Source organism: Gobio gobio (assembly GCF_949357685.1).
Source record: "Gobio gobio genome assembly, chromosome: 8".
Taxonomy (NCBI): Eukaryota; Metazoa; Chordata; class Actinopteri; order Cypriniformes; family Gobionidae; genus Gobio; species Gobio gobio.
Genome location: NC_137114.1, coordinates 15,372,204 through 15,391,702, shown reverse-complemented (window position 1 = coordinate 15,391,702; position 19,499 = coordinate 15,372,204). Strand labels below are relative to the sequence as shown.

The 19,499-nt window shown below is 36.0% G+C and overlaps 1 protein-coding gene across 2 annotated transcripts in view; it reads right to left on the bottom strand.

Moving 5' to 3' along the window:
• The window catches only part of ano7 (anoctamin 7), a gene marked incomplete at its 5' end in the record, with an annotated part of 32,147 nt that extends 13,677 nt beyond the window's left edge, over positions 1-18,470 (bottom strand). The window contains 19 exons of one of the 2 annotated variants that reach the window (XM_079822613.1): positions 625-830; positions 2,152-2,306; positions 2,394-2,491; positions 2,684-2,738; positions 2,812-2,923; positions 3,004-3,106; positions 6,656-6,754; positions 6,857-6,994; positions 7,130-7,273; positions 7,383-7,479; positions 7,573-7,663; positions 10,208-10,373; positions 10,683-10,793; positions 11,152-11,209; positions 12,749-12,885; positions 12,970-13,077; positions 17,576-17,724; positions 18,021-18,078; positions 18,387-18,470. In XM_079822613.1, the coding sequence (XP_079678739.1) occupies positions 625-830; positions 2,152-2,306; positions 2,394-2,491; positions 2,684-2,738; positions 2,812-2,923; positions 3,004-3,106; positions 6,656-6,754; positions 6,857-6,994; positions 7,130-7,273; positions 7,383-7,479; positions 7,573-7,663; positions 10,208-10,373; positions 10,683-10,793; positions 11,152-11,209; positions 12,749-12,885; positions 12,970-13,077; positions 17,576-17,724; positions 18,021-18,078; positions 18,387-18,470 (2,169 nt within the window). Of the gene's footprint in view, positions 1-624; positions 831-2,151; positions 2,307-2,393; positions 2,492-2,683; positions 2,739-2,811; positions 2,924-3,003; positions 3,107-6,655; positions 6,755-6,856; positions 6,995-7,129; positions 7,274-7,382; positions 7,480-7,572; positions 7,664-10,207; positions 10,374-10,682; positions 10,794-11,151; positions 11,210-12,748; positions 12,886-12,969; positions 13,078-17,575; positions 17,725-18,020; positions 18,199-18,386 lie in introns of those variants that run through there. The other variant, XM_079822612.1, reaches the window with a different exon arrangement.
• Between the last annotated feature and the right edge of the window lie 1,029 nt (positions 18,471-19,499).

Sequence of the window (19,499 nt, the reverse complement as noted above, 5' to 3'; positions counted from 1 at the left end):
ACCCAATTTAAATAGTGAGTGAAGTACCCCTTTAAATGTTCGCTCCCTAAAAAGTCCCACAATGCACCATGAAAACCAAGGAGCTTTGATGCTCACTATGTGATGTCACGCAGGTGGTGGAGAAAAACCTTCTTTTAATTAATTCGTTTGAGACCGAATTAATGCCAGATTTTTGGCTAAAATTACAGACATGAGGACTTAAGCCCAAAGTATACTTTGGCCACCTGCGCGGTGCACATACAACAGCGCATGTGCGACGAGTGACTTGAGCGCTTGAAAACAAATCCACTAGCTAGTGTACATGCGCCGAATGTGCCTTTCTGCGCTCATGGCCAAAGGTCTGGTAGCGTATTAAAAAAATTATTGCACTGTGGATGTGTCGATCTCAGCCTTCTACGCTCATCCGTGATTGAGTATACTTGTGCGAACACGAATGCATGCAAGACAGATGCGGAAATTGAAGTAAAAGAAATTGTTTTTTGGGAAACACGACTCGTTGAACTATGTTGATAATGATGGAACTTGCGACCATAGTTGGCTAACGATTTTTTCGAGAAATGCACCCCAGAAAAAGGTAAAAGTGCTTGGCCCTGAATGATCACTATGAATTAAGACGACCCTTACATTACTGATGACAGCCAGGTAGGAGATGAACTGTAGAATGGTCAGCCAGATGCCAATGTCTTGTGCTCTTTCCACAACGGGCCTGCGGTACTCGCACACAAACTTCTGGGCATCGAGACGAACCTCCACCCAGTTATTTATCAAGGCAAACAACGGAGCCAAAGGACAGGCTGCTACGAAGATGGTGATGAAGCCAAACTGCAGAACTGACAAGATAAAGAAGTCCAAAATCAGCGTTTAATCTGAGCAGTTGCCTCCAATTTGAAAGCCTTAAAGTTGTATTTTTTGTTATGATGGTAATATATTGTGTCGTAAAAGGCCTACAAAGTTTCAAAGATCAAAGTCTGCGGTAAATTAAGTTATTTGTCTAAAAAAGAACTGATTCTGAACAACCTGAAACAGTCGTCAGTTATTCCAGTCTTACTTCCTGCATAATGTGAAAGCAAATCCACTTTGCAGCACTTCAAAAAAATGAGGACTCGTGCTCGAATTGATGTGGTAAAACCGACACCATTGTTACTGTTCGTATCACCATTTCATTTCTGACATTTGCTGTAAGCAGTCGACCAATCACAACCAACTGGGCCATCTGACCTATCAGAGCAGAGTAGACTCTCTGAAAGGAGGGGTTTAGAGAGACCGAATCCTTGATCGAACCGTTTCAGACACTGAAAAGAGCTGATGCTGCGATATATTTCATGAGAAAAGTGTTTTTTGACCTCTGATGCATGTAAACCTATTGTAGGAGACCTCCAAAACAAAATTACAAACATTTCAAATAGCATAATAGCGGCACTTTAAGATAAAAAATATTAAACTGATCTATTCTCATAATCATTCTCATAATAGATTTCATCATTATTAGATAGAAGAAGCTACAATAAGAACAAAACATAATACAAATCAGGATTCTCAACCGTACACAGAGATATTACAAATTAGCGAATAAGATTTACATTGCACAAACCAGTCTAAAGCGGTTATCAGAAGTGAATTTATTAATCTGACAGGGGATTATTTCTGTTATCATAATAGCTGAACTGTCCGAGCCAATAAGTCATTGACTGAATAAAGTCTGTGACCCTAATAGAATGAAGATCTCTGAAACCAGGATACTCCTATTCAGTGGAGATATATAGAGATTTGAACTGATAAACAGATATAATATTATGTTTCTTAAGCACTAAATCATCATATTAGAATGATTTCTGAAGGATCATGTGACACTGAAGACAGGAGTAATGATGCTGAAAATTCAACTTTGATCACATATTAAAATAGAAAACAGTTTTTACTGTTTTTTAAACTGTTAAGATTACAGTTTTACTGGATTCTGTAATATTATAGAAATGCAGCCTTGGTGAGCATAAAAAGACTTTTAAAAACAACAATAACCCTAAGAACTCACTGACCCTATACGGGTCTCTTATGTGGTAGAAGTATCTTGTGTGTGTGTGCTGATTAAATTAGATCATATTTGTGCATCTAAAATTCCATCTAGATAATACAACAGACATGAGGTCTCACCCATTTCTAGATACTCATCGAACAGCCCCTCACACACTAGCAGCTGATAGTTTGTTTCCCATGGATTGATCTCGGGCTCTGTGTCAGGTTCATCAATCACCTCCTTACTGGGAGCTGGCTTCAGCTTCCTCCTGTGCCACCATGTCTTTAATTTACTGTTGGAAAGAGAAGGAGAAATCTTAGGCCTATAATAAAATACACTACAATGAGTAAACAAGATGAATTGAACATATAAGACCTACGGCAAGACAAACTCCTGGATGTTGCTGATGACCTGTTTTCCAACCATGATGACTAACAGCTCTTGAGCTAGTTCAATGAGACATCCAGAGGAGCCACACTACATAAAAGAGGGACACAGCCAAGTTACACACATGTATTAATGAGATATTCCTATTTTCCACAATTCATGATTGAGAGGGAAATATTGTGGAATTGTGTATTGTGGCTGAGTGTTAATTTTACAACAAAGGAACGCTACGTGGAAAATGAGGTCGAAGATTTGCATATTTGCAACAATGTAAACACTCACATCCTCATTTCGGATTCCTAGGAGTGTGTTATAGTTTCCAGGGTATCCGACAAACCTGTAGAACAGATCAAATATTAGATGAATTCTGAATCTTCGTACATATTTATTGATTCTTACTGCATACCCACCTTCCCTTGAAAAATGCAATGTAAACAGGAGATGAGTAGAAGTTGACAAACTGGAAGATGAAAACCTTGAGGATGAACGCGTCCTCATATTTGGTCTGGGTGCGGTGCATTTCTAATAGAAGGAAGAGGAGGATACTTTGTTGTTGCATAAATAAATACCCAAATAGTATGTGTAGATATGAAATAGCTTACCCCATCGTGTCAGAATTTGGGCCAGGTAAGTATAGAGCCGTGACAACAACAGAATAACCAGCAAATTTAACATAGAACCAGTAAGGCTAGCTATCCTTCCAGCCTACAGGGGTGAAAAAGCTCTCTTAGTAAGCAAAACATTATGTTAAAATTGTGCTACAATATGTGATTAAGCAATGGTTGGTTTACATCGGCGCAAGTATTAGCACAAGGGATTCGCTTTTGACTCATTGCTGGATTCTAGCTAGTCAAGCAATATGGGTTGTTTATTGGTTGGCCAGAAACAACCCAGCTTACAAAAAGTTTTTCAAACGTTTCCTTAAGTTATGAAAATGTTCTCTGAATGTTTCAAAAAATGTTTTAAAATTGTGTTTTTCTAGGTTATTTGTCGGGGTTGTGTTCTGTTTTGGTGCTCTCGTTTTGGTTTCTGGCCTTTACACGACACGATTTTCAACTAAAAACAGCTTTTTATGTGTTTTGTCCATTCATTTACATGACAACAGCGTTTTGGGGGCCTGAAAACGAAAGCTTTTGTAAACAGATTTCATAGTGCAAGTTTTTGAAAACTATACCGCTATTGTCTCTGTGTAAACAACAAAAACGTGATTTTATGAAATGGTGACGTCATGCGCATCCATGTTACATGTTCAGTCTATAGGCGCGTAGTTTCTTTCCAAAGTAACATCGCCAACTACTGGCCTTGCATGAATAATAGAATAGTTTTAGTCGTTTTCACAGATCTGTGTGAATGGGGATCGTTTTGACAATATTGTCGTATGTACACGAGAAAGGCAAAGGAAAAACTTTTCTGTTTTTAATACATCATTGTCGTGTAAACGTACCATTTCTTCCAGTTGACCTAAGATACTTTTCCACCGTTGGGCTAAACAGTTCTAAGAATGGTACGCAATGGTTCCAGTTATATTTCCACTTGAGCTTGGATCGGCACAGCACGATTACAAATTGTTCTCAGCACGGAATTCTCTAAAAAGCGGCTCTTGTTTCTAAGTGTGTGCCTGTTGGTTATTATTACAACCTATTTCATCCACCTGCCCGTTGTTGTATATCAAAGGGATAGTTCACCCAAAAGTGAAAATTAGCCCATGATTTACTCACCCTCAGTCATCCTAGGTTAATAAAGGCCTTCTGAAGCAAATCAATGGGTTTTTGTAAGAAAAAAAAACCCTTCTCTATTCTGCTGACAGGCCAGTAGTTTGCAATGTCACTTTGTAAAGAAACACTACACTCTAAAAAAAAAAGATTCTATATGGCACCGTAATCATAGGGGAACCTTTTTTAATGCTATATATGGCACCAATTTTGGTGCTTCAGTGGTGCTTCAGTGGTTCTTCAGTGGTTCTTCACCGGTTCTTTGACTAAGGTATATATAGCACCTCTGAAGAACCGCTGAAGCACCTGATAATTACTTCTATTGTCTTTGAAATGTGATTAAAGTGTTGAGTGTACTGACAATCATTCATAAACTAACTCAAATATACTTTAATTTAGTGATACATGACATAGTAATTACTTCCAATAATCGGTTCTTCACCGGTTCTTTGACTAAGGTGCTCTATAGCACCTCTGAAAAACCTCTGAAGAACCACTGAAGCACCAAAATTGGTGCTATATAGCACTAAAAAAGGTTCCCCTATGATTACGAGCCAAGAACCATTTTTGGTGCCATATAGAACCTTTTTTTTTTGAGTGTACACGCATAGACTGAACACGTAATACACATGTACTCTCAGAAACAAAGGTACAATGGAGGTACAATTTTGTTCCTTCAAGAACAAAACGTATTACTGTACCTTTAAAGGTACACAATTGGTCCGTAGGGTACAATTAAACCATTGCAATAAACCATTGCAAGTTCGGTCCTAGTGAGTCGCTGTCCTGCAGAGTTTGACTCCAACCCTGAAAGACATCTATATAAGCTCTTATTGAGAATTAACAGAGGTTTAGATGTTGGTTTTATTGAAAATATTTGGTCACCATTATGGTGATGAATGTTTTCTTTAGTTGGGCAGTTTGGCTCAGTTTGTGAGCAGTTTGTGGTTTTTGTTACAGTGTTAACAAAACACTAAATCTGTTCAAATCAAAAGAAGCCATAAACAAAAATTGGCATGAAGAAAAATGGTTGACTAAACTCATCACTGACTAAAAATATCAATAAATAATATTCACCACAATACTTTTTTGCCACAGATCAGACATTCTGAATTTTGATTTTTAAATACATTCCAGAGAGGAAAAAGTTTAGATTCACACAGATATCAAGAATCAGCATATGAATCTCAACAATGGTGACATACTTAATGCTGCAATGCATGCTGGGAGCCATGCGTTTTATACTGTGGTGGCTTAGTAGGGTTGGAGCTAAACTCTGCAGGACATCAGCTCAGCTCTCTAGGACCGAATTTGCCTACCCCTGACTTAGAGGTACAAAATGTACCCTTAAGGGTACCACCCCAGTGACGGACACTTGTACCTTAAAAGGTACAATTTTGTACTCTTTTTTTGAGAGTGTGCACATGCCGTCACCGTTTTCACACATTCAAGTTGATAATTGTATCTTTTTCAAAAACGTTGAATCCCGTTTTCAAAAGTTTGCGCTTTCAGGCCCCTAAAAGGCCATTGTCGTGTAAATGAATGGCATTTTGTTGCTGTGTAAACAGCCCCTAAAGTTGTTGTATCTATTCCCTGCTCAGTTCAGTTCCTTGTCTGGTCTTACATCTCTTACTGCATCTATGTTGGTTTCCTTTAGCTCCTGAGTGTTTTCTCCAACATGTATATGTTTATGTTTATTTTTGTAAATAAATATTTGGGGTATTTTGCTGCTGCAACCAACACGCTGACAGTATGCAAATGTTAAAAGAACATTCCATATTATAATTTTGCAAACATTATTGGAACGTTACATTCTGAAACAAATAGTAACATTTAAAAAAACGTTAGACAAATGTCCAAGGCAGGGGCCACTTGTGCTTTTAGGGGTTTCACACATTGACATTTGTCTAAACATTTTTCTTATATATCCTATTTTCAGGATTATTGGAAGTTATTACTATGTCATGTATCACTAAATTAAAGTATTTTTGAGTTAGTTTATGAATGATTGTCAGTACATTCAGCACACTTTAATCACATTTCAAAGACAATAGAAGTAATTATGCAATTAAATATATAAAGAAGTCCTACTTAAGTTGGTCAAAAAAGCACTTATTGAGCAGTAGGCTAGCTGGAGCCGTTTACCTCCAGTCTTTGTGCTAAGCTAGGCTAGCAGTGGGTGCGTCAGACAGAGTTATGGCACGCACAGAGAGGAGAATGGTATGTATGGACTTATCCAACTCTGGGGGATACGGTGAATAAGATAAAGTCCCAAAAAGTTGGCGTGTTCCTTTAAATATTTTAACTGCAATGAACATTCAATTAAGTGTCTGGAAACATTAAATTCAGTGAGAATTGAGTATATTTCCATACTTATCAAGTGTACTTCGTTTTCACAAGGGCTTGCTAATGTAAATATATATGCAAAAGTAATTGATCAAAGAGATTTTAAAACCAGTCTCAGCAACAATCACTTGACAGTCTTTAATCAATATGAAGATAATATGGTCAGGAATCAGAAAAGGAATAGAAAGAAACTTACTGAAAAAATGAAGAAGGCATTCTGAGATCTGTAGATAATGATGCTTAGGATGGACCGATACAGGATGATGCCCATTAGGAATATCAAAACCATGGCAATCTGCAAGCACAAAGAAGAAAATTCCACCAGGAGGATTTTGAAATTGAGTTGGCATTGTTGAAGATTTCTCAACAGATGTGAGATGGAAATCCATTGGCTAACCATTAGAATGATGACCATGTTGCCAGTTACAGTACGACTCAATCGTTGAGTCTCTGGAAAATAGGGCTCCTCGGCCCCAGTCACAGGATTACGAACCGTCATGGGGGCCAATGCAGTAAATTCTGGTCTTGGCCTCTCCTGATGTCAGAATGGAAATAATATGGAAAGCAATGGAGGCAAAGCATTATATTGTTGTTATTCTATTAGCTAAAACATTTGTTGCATTGCTCAAGCCTGAAGACTAGTACATATTAAAGGTTTAGACTTAATCACCTCTATTTCTTCGAATTCGGAACAGTCCCATCGGTGGGAGAGTATGGAGCTTGTGCGCTTCCAGTACTCCAGGAAGGTGACCGCCCACAGAGACATGAATATACTGAAGAACACAGTTCCTCCATTGTCAAATAGTAAGCCTGCCTATTGCAAATTTATGAACAAGTATTTTGAGTACAACATGTGATAGCTAGTTCACAGCGAATGTGAAAATGCAATAAATGATTTTTAAAAAACCTTGTAGAAATGTCACCTTATAAGTATAGCAGATGCTGGAGAGGTTCCAGTAGCTGCAGATGTTGCATAGTGGGCACATGACAAAGGCGTCTCCGCTGGAGCACAGCTCTTCTCTGCAGAAAAGATATCAGCACAGACCACAGGGGTCAATGATCAGTGCTAGGTCATCAACATTATGCAGTTATTAAGTCTGTGATAATACTTACGCTGGCACATCGGTGACCATCTGCCAGATACCAAACAGGAATATAACAAAACCCACTACTGCTGCTGGTAATAACCAGCCTGTGTAGAAACCTACAGACAAGAGAAATAAGAGCAGGAAGTTAGTTAAAAGCTGTTCTTCGAAAGCCGCATTCGAAGGCCAATTGCGTCACCGCTGTCCTTTGTTTCCTGGGACTATGAAGGATACAACAGATGGATGTGATCCATGGCCATCCAAAGCGCTTTACACATTGCCTCACATTCACCCATTCATACACCGACAGTGGTGTCAGCCATGCAAGGCGCCATCCAATCGTCAGGAGCAGCTGGGGTTAGGTGTCTTGCTCATGGACACCTCAATACTTGGTCAGGTGGAACCGGGGATTGAACCACCAACCTTCCGGTTTGTAGCCAACCTACATGAACCACTGAGCCACTGCCACCCCAAATAGACCAAGGTGAACATATTTAGACAAGTTTTAGACAAGTAAACCCTGTTTTGTTTTAAGACTTGTCAAGTACAAACATTACTGCCGTTCACAGTTGCTAGGAGACAAGAACAGTCCTGTGGGCTAGACCCTCCGATTTAACAACACTCGTTCAGAACTTTGCGGACATTGAAGGCGTGGCCTTCGAATGATGCAGCCTCTGAATTGGGACACAGCTATATTGGTTAAAACTTTAGACTGTTATAATTTTATTTTATTTAGTAGTATTCAAGTATTCCTCTCTGGATACGTGTTCAGTTTTTCTGCTTGCAAATTCCATCTTGTAAATAGCGAATTCGCCATACCGCAAGCGCAACTGACTTTTAAAGGGAATGGGAGATGAGACTCTGATTGGTTTATTGCCCGTTACGCCTAAAACACACCCATGACTCATTAAGAGACTAGGTACAACCCTTTTAGACCATGCACCATTTTTCCCATCGTTAAACTAGCAAAAGTGGATTCGGACACGTCCTAAGTGCACTTGTGCTGTGTGCTTTAGACCATGCACTTAGATCGTAAAAATATGGCCCTCATTATTTATGCAATCATCTACTTATTATTAGCATTAATGGAAACAGTTTACAATACAGTCTCATGAACGTCCCGCTGGTGTCAAGGACGTTGCCTGGTAACGTTCCTAGAATGATGGAGTCATGATGTGGAGTTCTGGGTTGGGGGACCTTATTTGGCGGACCTTCAGGGAACATTCAGGACATTCTGGGAATGTTTAGGGGATCATTACTGTAGGATGTTCCCTCTACACTACATTCCCATAGCGTTTGCAGGACCTTTAGGGGACCAACCTATAATGTTATCTTTTGGTCCTATTTAGGTCCTTCCATCTCATTTAATGAATGTTTTCAGAACATATTTGTGTGAATCAATGTTCACTGGGCTGCTTTGCAAATGAGGGTCAGTAAAACACAGGATTTGTGCAAAAGTTGCTTCTCAAAAGATCGATCAATAACAACCCTTCGTGATCCATAATGTGTGTGTTTACAAATCGCCTTTCTGAATGTGCTAATGTGGCTAAAGTTACCATTGTCTCTTACTGTATCCACAGACACCAGAGCTTTTTATTTTTATCCCAGAAAATGCTCACAGCCTGTACAATTCAGAAGCACACATTTATTGCTTCTTAAAAATAAGACTAATGACATAGCTCTGATCTCTGTGAATACAGTCAGAGGCAATGGTAACTTTACCACATTAGAAGTCAGCTAACAAGCCGTGTGCTAACAAGGACATTCACAAAGGCAATTTGCGTACATTCACAAAATATAACTTGTGGTACTTACATGTTCTGAATATGAAGTTGGACAAACAGTTGGTATTGATCCATATTTGAAAAGCAACTTCCAAATCCTGTGTTTTACTGAACCTCATTTACAAAACAGCCCAGTGTACAATGATTCACACAAACATGTTCTGAAAACATTAAGTAAATGTGATGGAAGGACCTAAATAGGACCAACAAATAACATTCTAGGTTGGTCCCCTAAAGGTCCTGCAAACGTTATGGGAATGTAGTGTAGAGACCACTGCACTGAACAAGATTTGTTGCAGCGCAGTCCCGAATTAAACATCCCCATTTGACTAACAGGGAACCACATGAGAACATTTTAACGTCTCAAATATCCTCTTTGTAATGTTGCTCTGTGACCATAGAATAACCAAAAATGGAACTTCCTCCTAAATTCATATCAGGAACGTTATAATATGACCAACAGAAGACCATGTGGGAACGTTTTGCTAACATCCCAAACATCTTCTTTGTAACTTTCTTATGTGACCATAGAATAACCAAAATGGGACATCCCCCTAAAGTCATATCAGGAATGATATAATATGACCAACAGAGGACCATGTGGGAACGTTCTGTTAACATCCCAAACATCCTCTTTGTAGCGTTGAGTTGATGTGTGACCATAGAATAACCAATATGGGACATCCACCTAAAGTCATATCAGGAACCTTGAACTGCAGCACTTTTTCATAACCAAAAGAGAACGTTTTAGGAACGTCCCTAATGTTCTATAAAGGTTCGGGATTTTCGTCACCTTTAGAGAACATTTAGGGAACGTCATGCAAGGTCGTGAGAACGTCCCCTTCTTCGTGGGAATGATCAATACATTTTCAGTCATACCCAGCCATGCAAAGTAGAGCGCTATCTTTTCGCCAAAGTATTCTCGAATGTGATCCAGTGGTTGGTACTTCTTCCAGCAAGCCCAGCAAGCCCAGTAGTGATGAAGAATCTGTCTCATGTTGAGGGACTGTGGATCTACTGGAGTCTTCGGCATCTCAAATGGACCCTAATGAGAAGAACACAAATCATCGCCTGTTCCAAATCAACATAAAATAGACGTTGCTTGGTGTCAGACAAAAAAGGAAAGTTATTTCACGTAGATCAAGTTGTTTGATTTTGAGGAAAGATTATAAAGATAAACATAGTTTTGTGGAATGGTGCAGAACATGCATCAAGAATGTAAGTAAAGTCCAATTTGATTTCATGTTGACTTTACGTATCACTGCATGCATATGCAAAAAAGGAGAAATATGCAGATAAGAAGTGTGTTTGTTAAGGTAATGTTCAGATATTATATAGGAGACTATTACTGTACCTCATGTAAAGGAAAAGCAGCAGTGAGAACTTTCTCACTAACCAGCCTGTCGACTCCAACCTCCCCTCTCTTCAACGCTCCATATGGAGTCCTGGCTAATATCTCATATAGCTTTAGAACAAGGACAGAGAAATTACAGAAAACTAGAAGATCAGCTACTGTATGAGAAACATAAAGGTAAGTTAAAGTGGACTACGATTAGTTTTAGTATGTTTAATCTCATGTCAGTGCTTTTATGTTCTATATAAGGATGGAATCCCCCTCATGGTGGCATCCATTTTGAAATTTACAAAATAAATAAATCGTGGGATAAAATTTTCCCTCCAAATAGGGTGTTTCTACAGTAACTCTGGAAACAGAAAATGTTTCACACATGCAATGCACAGCCAAAACCTGTCGCATTAATTCGCCAAACAAACATAAACATAAATAAATTCTTAATTTTCAAGAACAAACTCTTAAAACTCACTATCTGGTGCCTCTGTGTGGTCTTGAAAAAAGTGTCCTTGTTTTCGTTACCAAGAAACCTAAAAGCAGCATTAAAGATTAGTGTAAGTAAACACACACTTTTCATAACAGTGTATACACATGCAAAAGCTTGATTAGTAATGATGCACGTGATATTTACACGAGACATCACATCTCATGTGTAAGCTCTTCTCTGAGACTGTTCTCTCCTTGGTAAACAAGTAATATTTTGAAAAAACTTCATAAGTCCAAAATTGTTGGTTGTGGTAATGACACTACAACTGAGGCACAGTTGTGAAAAAATTTGTATCACTCAGTAAATACTGTAAATACTATTATATCAATCTTTGTTTAGATCATCCTAACTTTAAAAATGTATATTATATTATATTATATTATATTATATTATATTATATTATATTATATTTATTATATTATATTATATTATATTATATTATATTATATTATATTATATTATATTATATTATATTATATTATATTATATTATATTATATTATATTATATTTAGGGCTGTCAAAAGATTAATCGCGATTAATCGCATCCAAAATAAAAGTTTGTGTTTACATAATATATGTGTGTGTACTCTGTTAATTATTATTTATATATAAATACACACACATTCATGTATATATTTAAGAAATATTTGCATGTATATACTGTATATACATTTATATAATCTATAATATGTATAAATATAAATGTTTTATATATAAAAATAATATTTTTTTCTTAAATATATACATGCTTCTGTGTGTATTTATATAAACATAATAATTAACAGAGTACACACACACACATATATTATGTAAACACAAACTTTTATTTTTAATGCGATTAATCGCGATTAATCTTTTGACAGCCCTAATTACATTATATTATATTATATTATATTATATTATATTATATTATATTATATTATATTATATTATATTATATTATATTATATTATATTATATTATATTATATTATATTATATTATAATATATTATATTATATTATATTAATTATGTTATATTATTATATTTGCCTAATTTGTTATTAAATATGAACAGTTTTAATATGTTGTTTGTACGTGTGTTTAAGTATGTGAGTATGTATTGGACAGACAGTCCGTTTGACTCAGCAAGCACTTTGCATAAGTGTGTATTGGGAGTGTGTAATGTGTTTGTTTTTAAGGAGGTGCTGACACCATGCAAACACTGAAGTGCATGAACTACATGTTACATGACAGGCTCAGATCCTCTTTGTTAAGCACACAGGGTTTGAATACAGGTTTACAGTACACTTTTCTTTTCTTTTACTCCCTTTCTTCACAAACCACCAACTTGTTAAACTGTGTGAGGTTCTATAAGTAGACCTGTCAATAGCTTAATTTCCATCCATGTATTTTTTAGCAAATGCTGGGATATTACTTAAATAATCACTGGATGGAATCAAAAATCTTTTTATCAAAAAGTACCGCATTGATAATTTACATATTAATATTTGAATTGTTACTTTTTTTGAAAAAGTAATGCACATTTCTTTTCAATTTAATTAATTAATGATATATTAATAATATTAATAAAAAAAAGTACCTCTCTAGTTTATTGGTGCGAAACTGACAGGTGTAGTAGTCTGGTGGAAGGTTAGGCACATCTTGTGCCATTATGTTTGGGATGTGTAGTTTTTCTAGGATGTTCTCAGACCAGTTTGATATTGGAGTTGTCACAACCTGAAATCACCCAAGAGAGAAGAACAGTTAAGATTTTTTGAGTATATGTAAAATGTACTATGTGATATAAAAGATCAGCTTTACCTGTAATGGCACTCGAATGCTGATCTCCTCAGCGTAATAACACAGAACATTCCAGGGTGCGCTCAGAAGGACATAAGTGGTCTTTGTTTTTCCCTGCACGACCTCTTTCTGAGACACATTCACAGGAGAAAGACATTACATTAGAAAGTGTACTTTTCTAATGTGTGTATATTCAGTTCAACATGGAGATATTTGGAAATATATCAGTGTTTTTTATCCGTACAATATAAATGAATAGTGTCAAAAGAGTTTTGAATCACGCAACACAACCAAATACAGAAACACTGCAAATACTCACAACACAACCAAATACAGAAACACATGGCAAATACTCACAACGCAAACAAATACTGAAACATGCGTCAAATACTCACAACACAACCAAATACAGAAACACTGCAAATACTCAAAACACAACCAAATACTGAAACACTCTGCAAATACTCACAACACAACTAAATACTGAAACATGCTACAAATACTCACAACACAACCAAATACTGAAACACTGCAAAAACTCACAACACAACCAAATACAGAAACACTGCAAATACTCAAAACACAACTAAATACTGAAACACGCTGCAAATACTCAAAACACAACCAAAAACAGAAACACTGCAAATACTCACAACACAACCAAATACAGAAACACTGCAAATACTCAAAACACAACTAAATACTGAAACACTGCAAATACTCAAAACACAACCAAATACAGAAACACTGCAAATACTCACAACACAACCAAATACAGAAACACTGCAAATACTCAAAACACAACCAAAAACAGAAACACTGCAAATACTCACAACACAACCAAATACAGAAACACTGCAAATACTCACAACACAACCAAATACAGAACCACTGCAAATACTCACAACACAACTAAATACTGTTACATGCTGCAAATACTCACAACACAACCAAATACAGAAACACTGCACATACTCAAAACACAACTAAATACAGAAACACACAGCAAATACTCACAACACAACCAAATACAGAAACACTGCACATACTCAAAACACAACTAAATACAGAAACACACAGCAAATACTCACAACACAACCAAATACAGAAACACTGCAAATACTCACAACACAACCGAATACAGAAACACTGCACATACTCAAAACACAACTAAATACAGAAACACACAGCAAATACTCACAACACAACCAAATACAGAAATACTGCAAATACTCACAACAAAACCAAATTCAGAAACACTGCAAATACTCACAACACAACCAAAAACAGAAACACTGCAAATACTCACAACACAACCGAATACAGAAACACTGCAAATACTCACAACACAACCGAATACAGAAACACTGCACATACTCAAAACCAGAGATGTATAGTAACGAAGTAGAACTACTTCACTACTGTACTTAAGTACTAAAAGGCAGTATCTGTACTTTACTAGAGTATTATTTTTTTCTCCTACTTCCACTTTTACTTCAGTACATATTTTCGATGAGTTTAATACTTTTACTCCGATATTTTTTTATGTGCTGCATCGTTACTCGTTACAATTATAAAAATGTTACGAATCATTCCATTCCAAACCCACATTACCGCGCATGAGTGAGAGAGAGACAGAGCGCGAGAGAGAGACAGAGAGTCTTTCACTGTCTTTAAAACAACACGAGCGTCTTGCGCTCAAATTGCTCTCTATTTGTTTACATAGTTAATGTGCACTGTGAAGTAACATATACAAACAATGAACAGCTGTATTTTTATTAACTAAGATTAAGAAAAATTAATAAATACAGTAACAAATGTATTGATCATGGTTAGTTCATGTTAGTTATTAGTCTACATTAACTAATGTAATGTTAACAAATCAAACCATATTGTAAAGTGTTACAAACAAATAATTTACTCAGAACACCTCTTGAAATGAGAATATAAGTGTACTTACCCCATTTTTTTTTAAGTAATAGTGGTTATAGTAAGATTTAATCTTAATGAACTACAGTATTTTCAGGTTATTTATATGACAATATGTAGAAAAATGACCTACCAACATTGTGATTGTCCTTTAGCTTAATCATTTGAAATAATAAAAACAATATGATGTTCAAACTTTTGACTACTTTCTTTAATAACTACATAACACAATACTTGTACTTTTACTTTCAGTACTTGAGTAGTACATTTTAAAATAAACTACTTGCAATACTTAAGTACAAAAAATGTTGAATACTTTAGTACTTCTACTTAAGTGTGGTGCTTAAAGAGCACTTCAACTTCTACTCAAGTCACTTTTTTGATAAGGAACTTGTACTTTTACTCAAGTATGTGTCTCTAGTACTTTATACATCTCTGCTCAAAACACAACTAAATACAGAAACACACGGCAAATACTCACAACACAACCAAATACAGAAACACTGCAAATACTCACAACAAAACCAAATACTGAAACACTCTGCAAATACTCACAACACAACTAAATACTGAAACATGCTACAAATACTCACAACACAACCAAATACTGAAACACTGCAAATACTCACAACACAACCAAATACAGAAACACTGCAAATACTCAAAACACAACTAAATACTGAAACACGCTAGAAATACTCACAACAGAACCAAATACAGAAACACTGCAAATACTCACAACACAACCAAATACAGAAACACTGCAAATACTCAAAACACAACTAAATACTGAAACACGCTACAAATACTCACAACACAACCAAATACTGAAACACGCTGCAAATACTCACAACACAACCAAATACAGAAACACTGCAAATACTCAAAACACAACTAAATACTGAAACACGCTACAAATACTCAAAACACAACCAAATACAGAAACACTGCAAATACTCACAACACAACCAAATACAGAAACACTGCACATACTCAAAACACAACTAAATACAGAAACACACGGCAAATACTCACAACACAACCAAATACAGAAACACATGGCAAACACTCACAACACAACCAAATACAGAAACACTGCAAATACTCACAACACAACCAAATTCAGAAACACTGCAAATACTCACAACGCAAACAAATACAGAAACACGCTGCAAATATTCACAACGCAACCAAATACGGAAACATGCTGCAAATACTCACAACACAACCAAATACAGAAACACATGGCAAATACTCACAATGCAACCAAATACAGAAACACTGCACATACTCAAAACACAACCAAATACTGAAACACTGCAAATACTCACAACACAACCAAATACAGAAACACTTCCAATACTCACAACACAACCAAATACAGAAACACTGCACATACTCAAAACACAACTAAATACAGAAACACACGGCAAATACTCACAACACAACCAAATACAGAAACACTGCAAATACTCAAAACACAACCAAATACAGAAACACATGGCAAACACTCATAACACAACCAAATACAGAAACACGTTGCAAATACTCACAACACAACCAAATACAGAAACACTGCAAATACTCACAATGCAAACAAATACAGAAACGCTGCAAATACTCACAACACAACCATATACAGAAACACTGCAAATACTCACAATGCAACCAAATACAGAAGCGCTGCAAATACTCACAACACAACCATATACAGAAACACTGCAAATACTCACAATGCAACCAAATACAGAAACGCTGCAATTACTCACAACACAACCATATACAGAAACACTGCAAATACTCACAATGCAACCAAATACAGAAACGCTGCAAATACTCACAACACAACCATATACAGAAACACTGCAAATACTCACAACAAAACCAAATACAGAAACACTGCAAATACTCACAACCAAATACAGAAATGTGCCAGCCAACGCACGAAAGTCCATTTTAATTTAGCAGTTGATCATGTGATGCACTGAACGTTCTAATCACACCAGTGTGATCATGCGCTCCAGGGACCGGCCAAGACTGATCACACTGGTGTGATCATACTCATCAAAGGGTTAGCCGTCATGAAATCAAAATTGAGAATTCAGTTCTTAGATGTATAATTACACTGTAACAAGGACACCAAATAAACGGGAAACCACACTTTTTTCAAGTTTAAGTGCTTTTTGGGGCATTTAAGTTGTAATGTACTAAAGTACAATGTAATGTACTAAAGTGATACTTAATCTCTAGAAATGTGTAACTACAAATATTTTTTAACATGACATAGGTACAAGTTTCAATAGAAATTACATTACAGCATATTTTAATTTACCACAAATGCTTGTCAGTAAATTCAGAAATAAACTTTAACCATACTTCAAAGACAATAGAAGTTATGAAGTTATTATAAAATGACAAAAAATATGTACTTGAGTCTTACTAAAAATGGATGAATTAAAACTATAATACATATTTAGTTAATTGTAAATAACATGCAGTTAAGTGTCCGAAAGCATTACATTTCTTTTTGCACTAAAGTATATTATTTCAGTCATTAGTATTATATAATATTATTCTTTTTTCACAAAACTGTATGCATACAAACCTCGCATTTGGAATTTGGCTGCAAGCAACCCAAATATAGACCTTAAACTGAATTTGATGTGCATGTAAACTTTGTCATACTGTAGTTACATACCATCTCCTGATGAAGGCCGGCAGCCTGGAGTCTGGAAAGGAATTCTGTCCTCCATTTCCTGTGTGTATCATGCGATGAACCGGACGAGAGTTCATTCGACTCTGCCGACTTCAATGGGTTCACAGATTCCTCCCAAACCAAGACAAAATCTGTCAACAAATTAAAACTTTGGTTTTCATATTCATCAAATGCATTAAAATTCTAAATGCTTTAATAAGAGGCTAACATTTTCCAAGATAACAATAGATCAAACATTCATAGATTGACATTATACATACAGATGAATATCATACAGGAAACACATTGTTAGTAGAGAAAGTGACCAATCAAAATCACTTTTTGTCAAAGTGACTGTAAATTACATGATTGCATGAAGTCTCGGAATTGCGGGATTCAAGCAAACCTAAAAAAAAGATGTTCCCAACTTCTCCCCCATAATACTCACCAATTCGGGTGACCCCATCACTGAATACATTCTTGTTTTCCTGAGGGGCCGCACATGTCTGTGACAAACATGAACACATCTCCATTATGAATATCAATATGAATAACTGATATCCATGCGTACAAACCTCAGAGAATGATCTTAACAAGAACATTTCTAGGAAAAGCATCTAATGTGTGTTTTATCAAGGATATTAGGGTGGAGTGGTGGAGGGTGAGGGATGCGAGGAAATTTGGCATGTTTGTGTTACATTGTTAACTCGTAATTAGCTTCCTCTCTTTGTGAGGAAAAACCTGACCGCTAATGCTTTTTGTAAACAACCCAAACTTTTTTTCTAAACCAAGATAACTAATGCAATTCTAGTACCTTCATGCTCCCGTAGGTTTCAGGGGGGTCCGAGAGGGCGATAAGCGTGGCGCTGTCCTCCACTAAATTCTTCTTCCTTTTCATCTTTACCCCAAAAGAGCCAGTTTATCTCTGTGTTGTCTGACCGCCAATCTGAAAATGTTCTGTCCCCTTTTAAAACATGATGCAGTAATTCAGTTATTATTTGGCAATAAACTGATTATAGATTTCATTTCAGGATTCTTTGATGAATAGAAAGTTTAATATAACAGCATTTATTTGAAATAGAAATATTTTGTAATATTATAAATGTCTTTACTGTCACTTTTAATGCATGAAATTATTATTATTATTAAATTCCTCTTTCAGACCTCAGACAGTTCAAACATTTCTCAAACTAAACACCATTATGTAGGTAAAGTGAGATGACTAATAAATGAATTCAGAAGACGACTTGTTCATAAAATGACCTAATTAAATATGTGCATGATGTACTTAGAAATCCTCCCTTAAGAGCATTGAGTCCCTGAGAGAACCTTCATACACAGAACAACAGTACAGACACAAACACTTTCCTTCACCCACAAATATATATTTCATATAACTGGGAAATTGAATGAATGTTATTATATTTTAACAAAATATCAAACCAAGAGGCATATATGTCTATGAGACATTTTTGTGCATACACCACCCTAGTGTTGAGTCTCATCAGATTGAAACAGATGAAAAATAAACAGAACAGTGAAAGAGGATCTTAGTTAAGAGGGAAACAAGGGAAATGCTTCTACCAATTAAGCAGTCTGAGGGACAAATTTGGGTTATCATGTGTCACACTAATGCATGCTTTAAAGTATTAACACTGCATTATTTCAGACAGTTGACTTTTCTAACTAATGTTCAAAACTTAATAGCAATTTTAACTTAATAGTAACAATAAAACGACAAGCGTGTAACAAAATTAACTTAACCCTCTAGTGCTGAGAAAAATGTTATGGAATTAAATATATATATATATATTTTATATTATTCTTCATTGGAATGGTAGGAAAATTGGTAAATGTTTTGGCACTTTCTGTGTGACTGAACACACAAAAAACAGGGAATCAGGGAAAAATGATTCAAAAAAGTGAA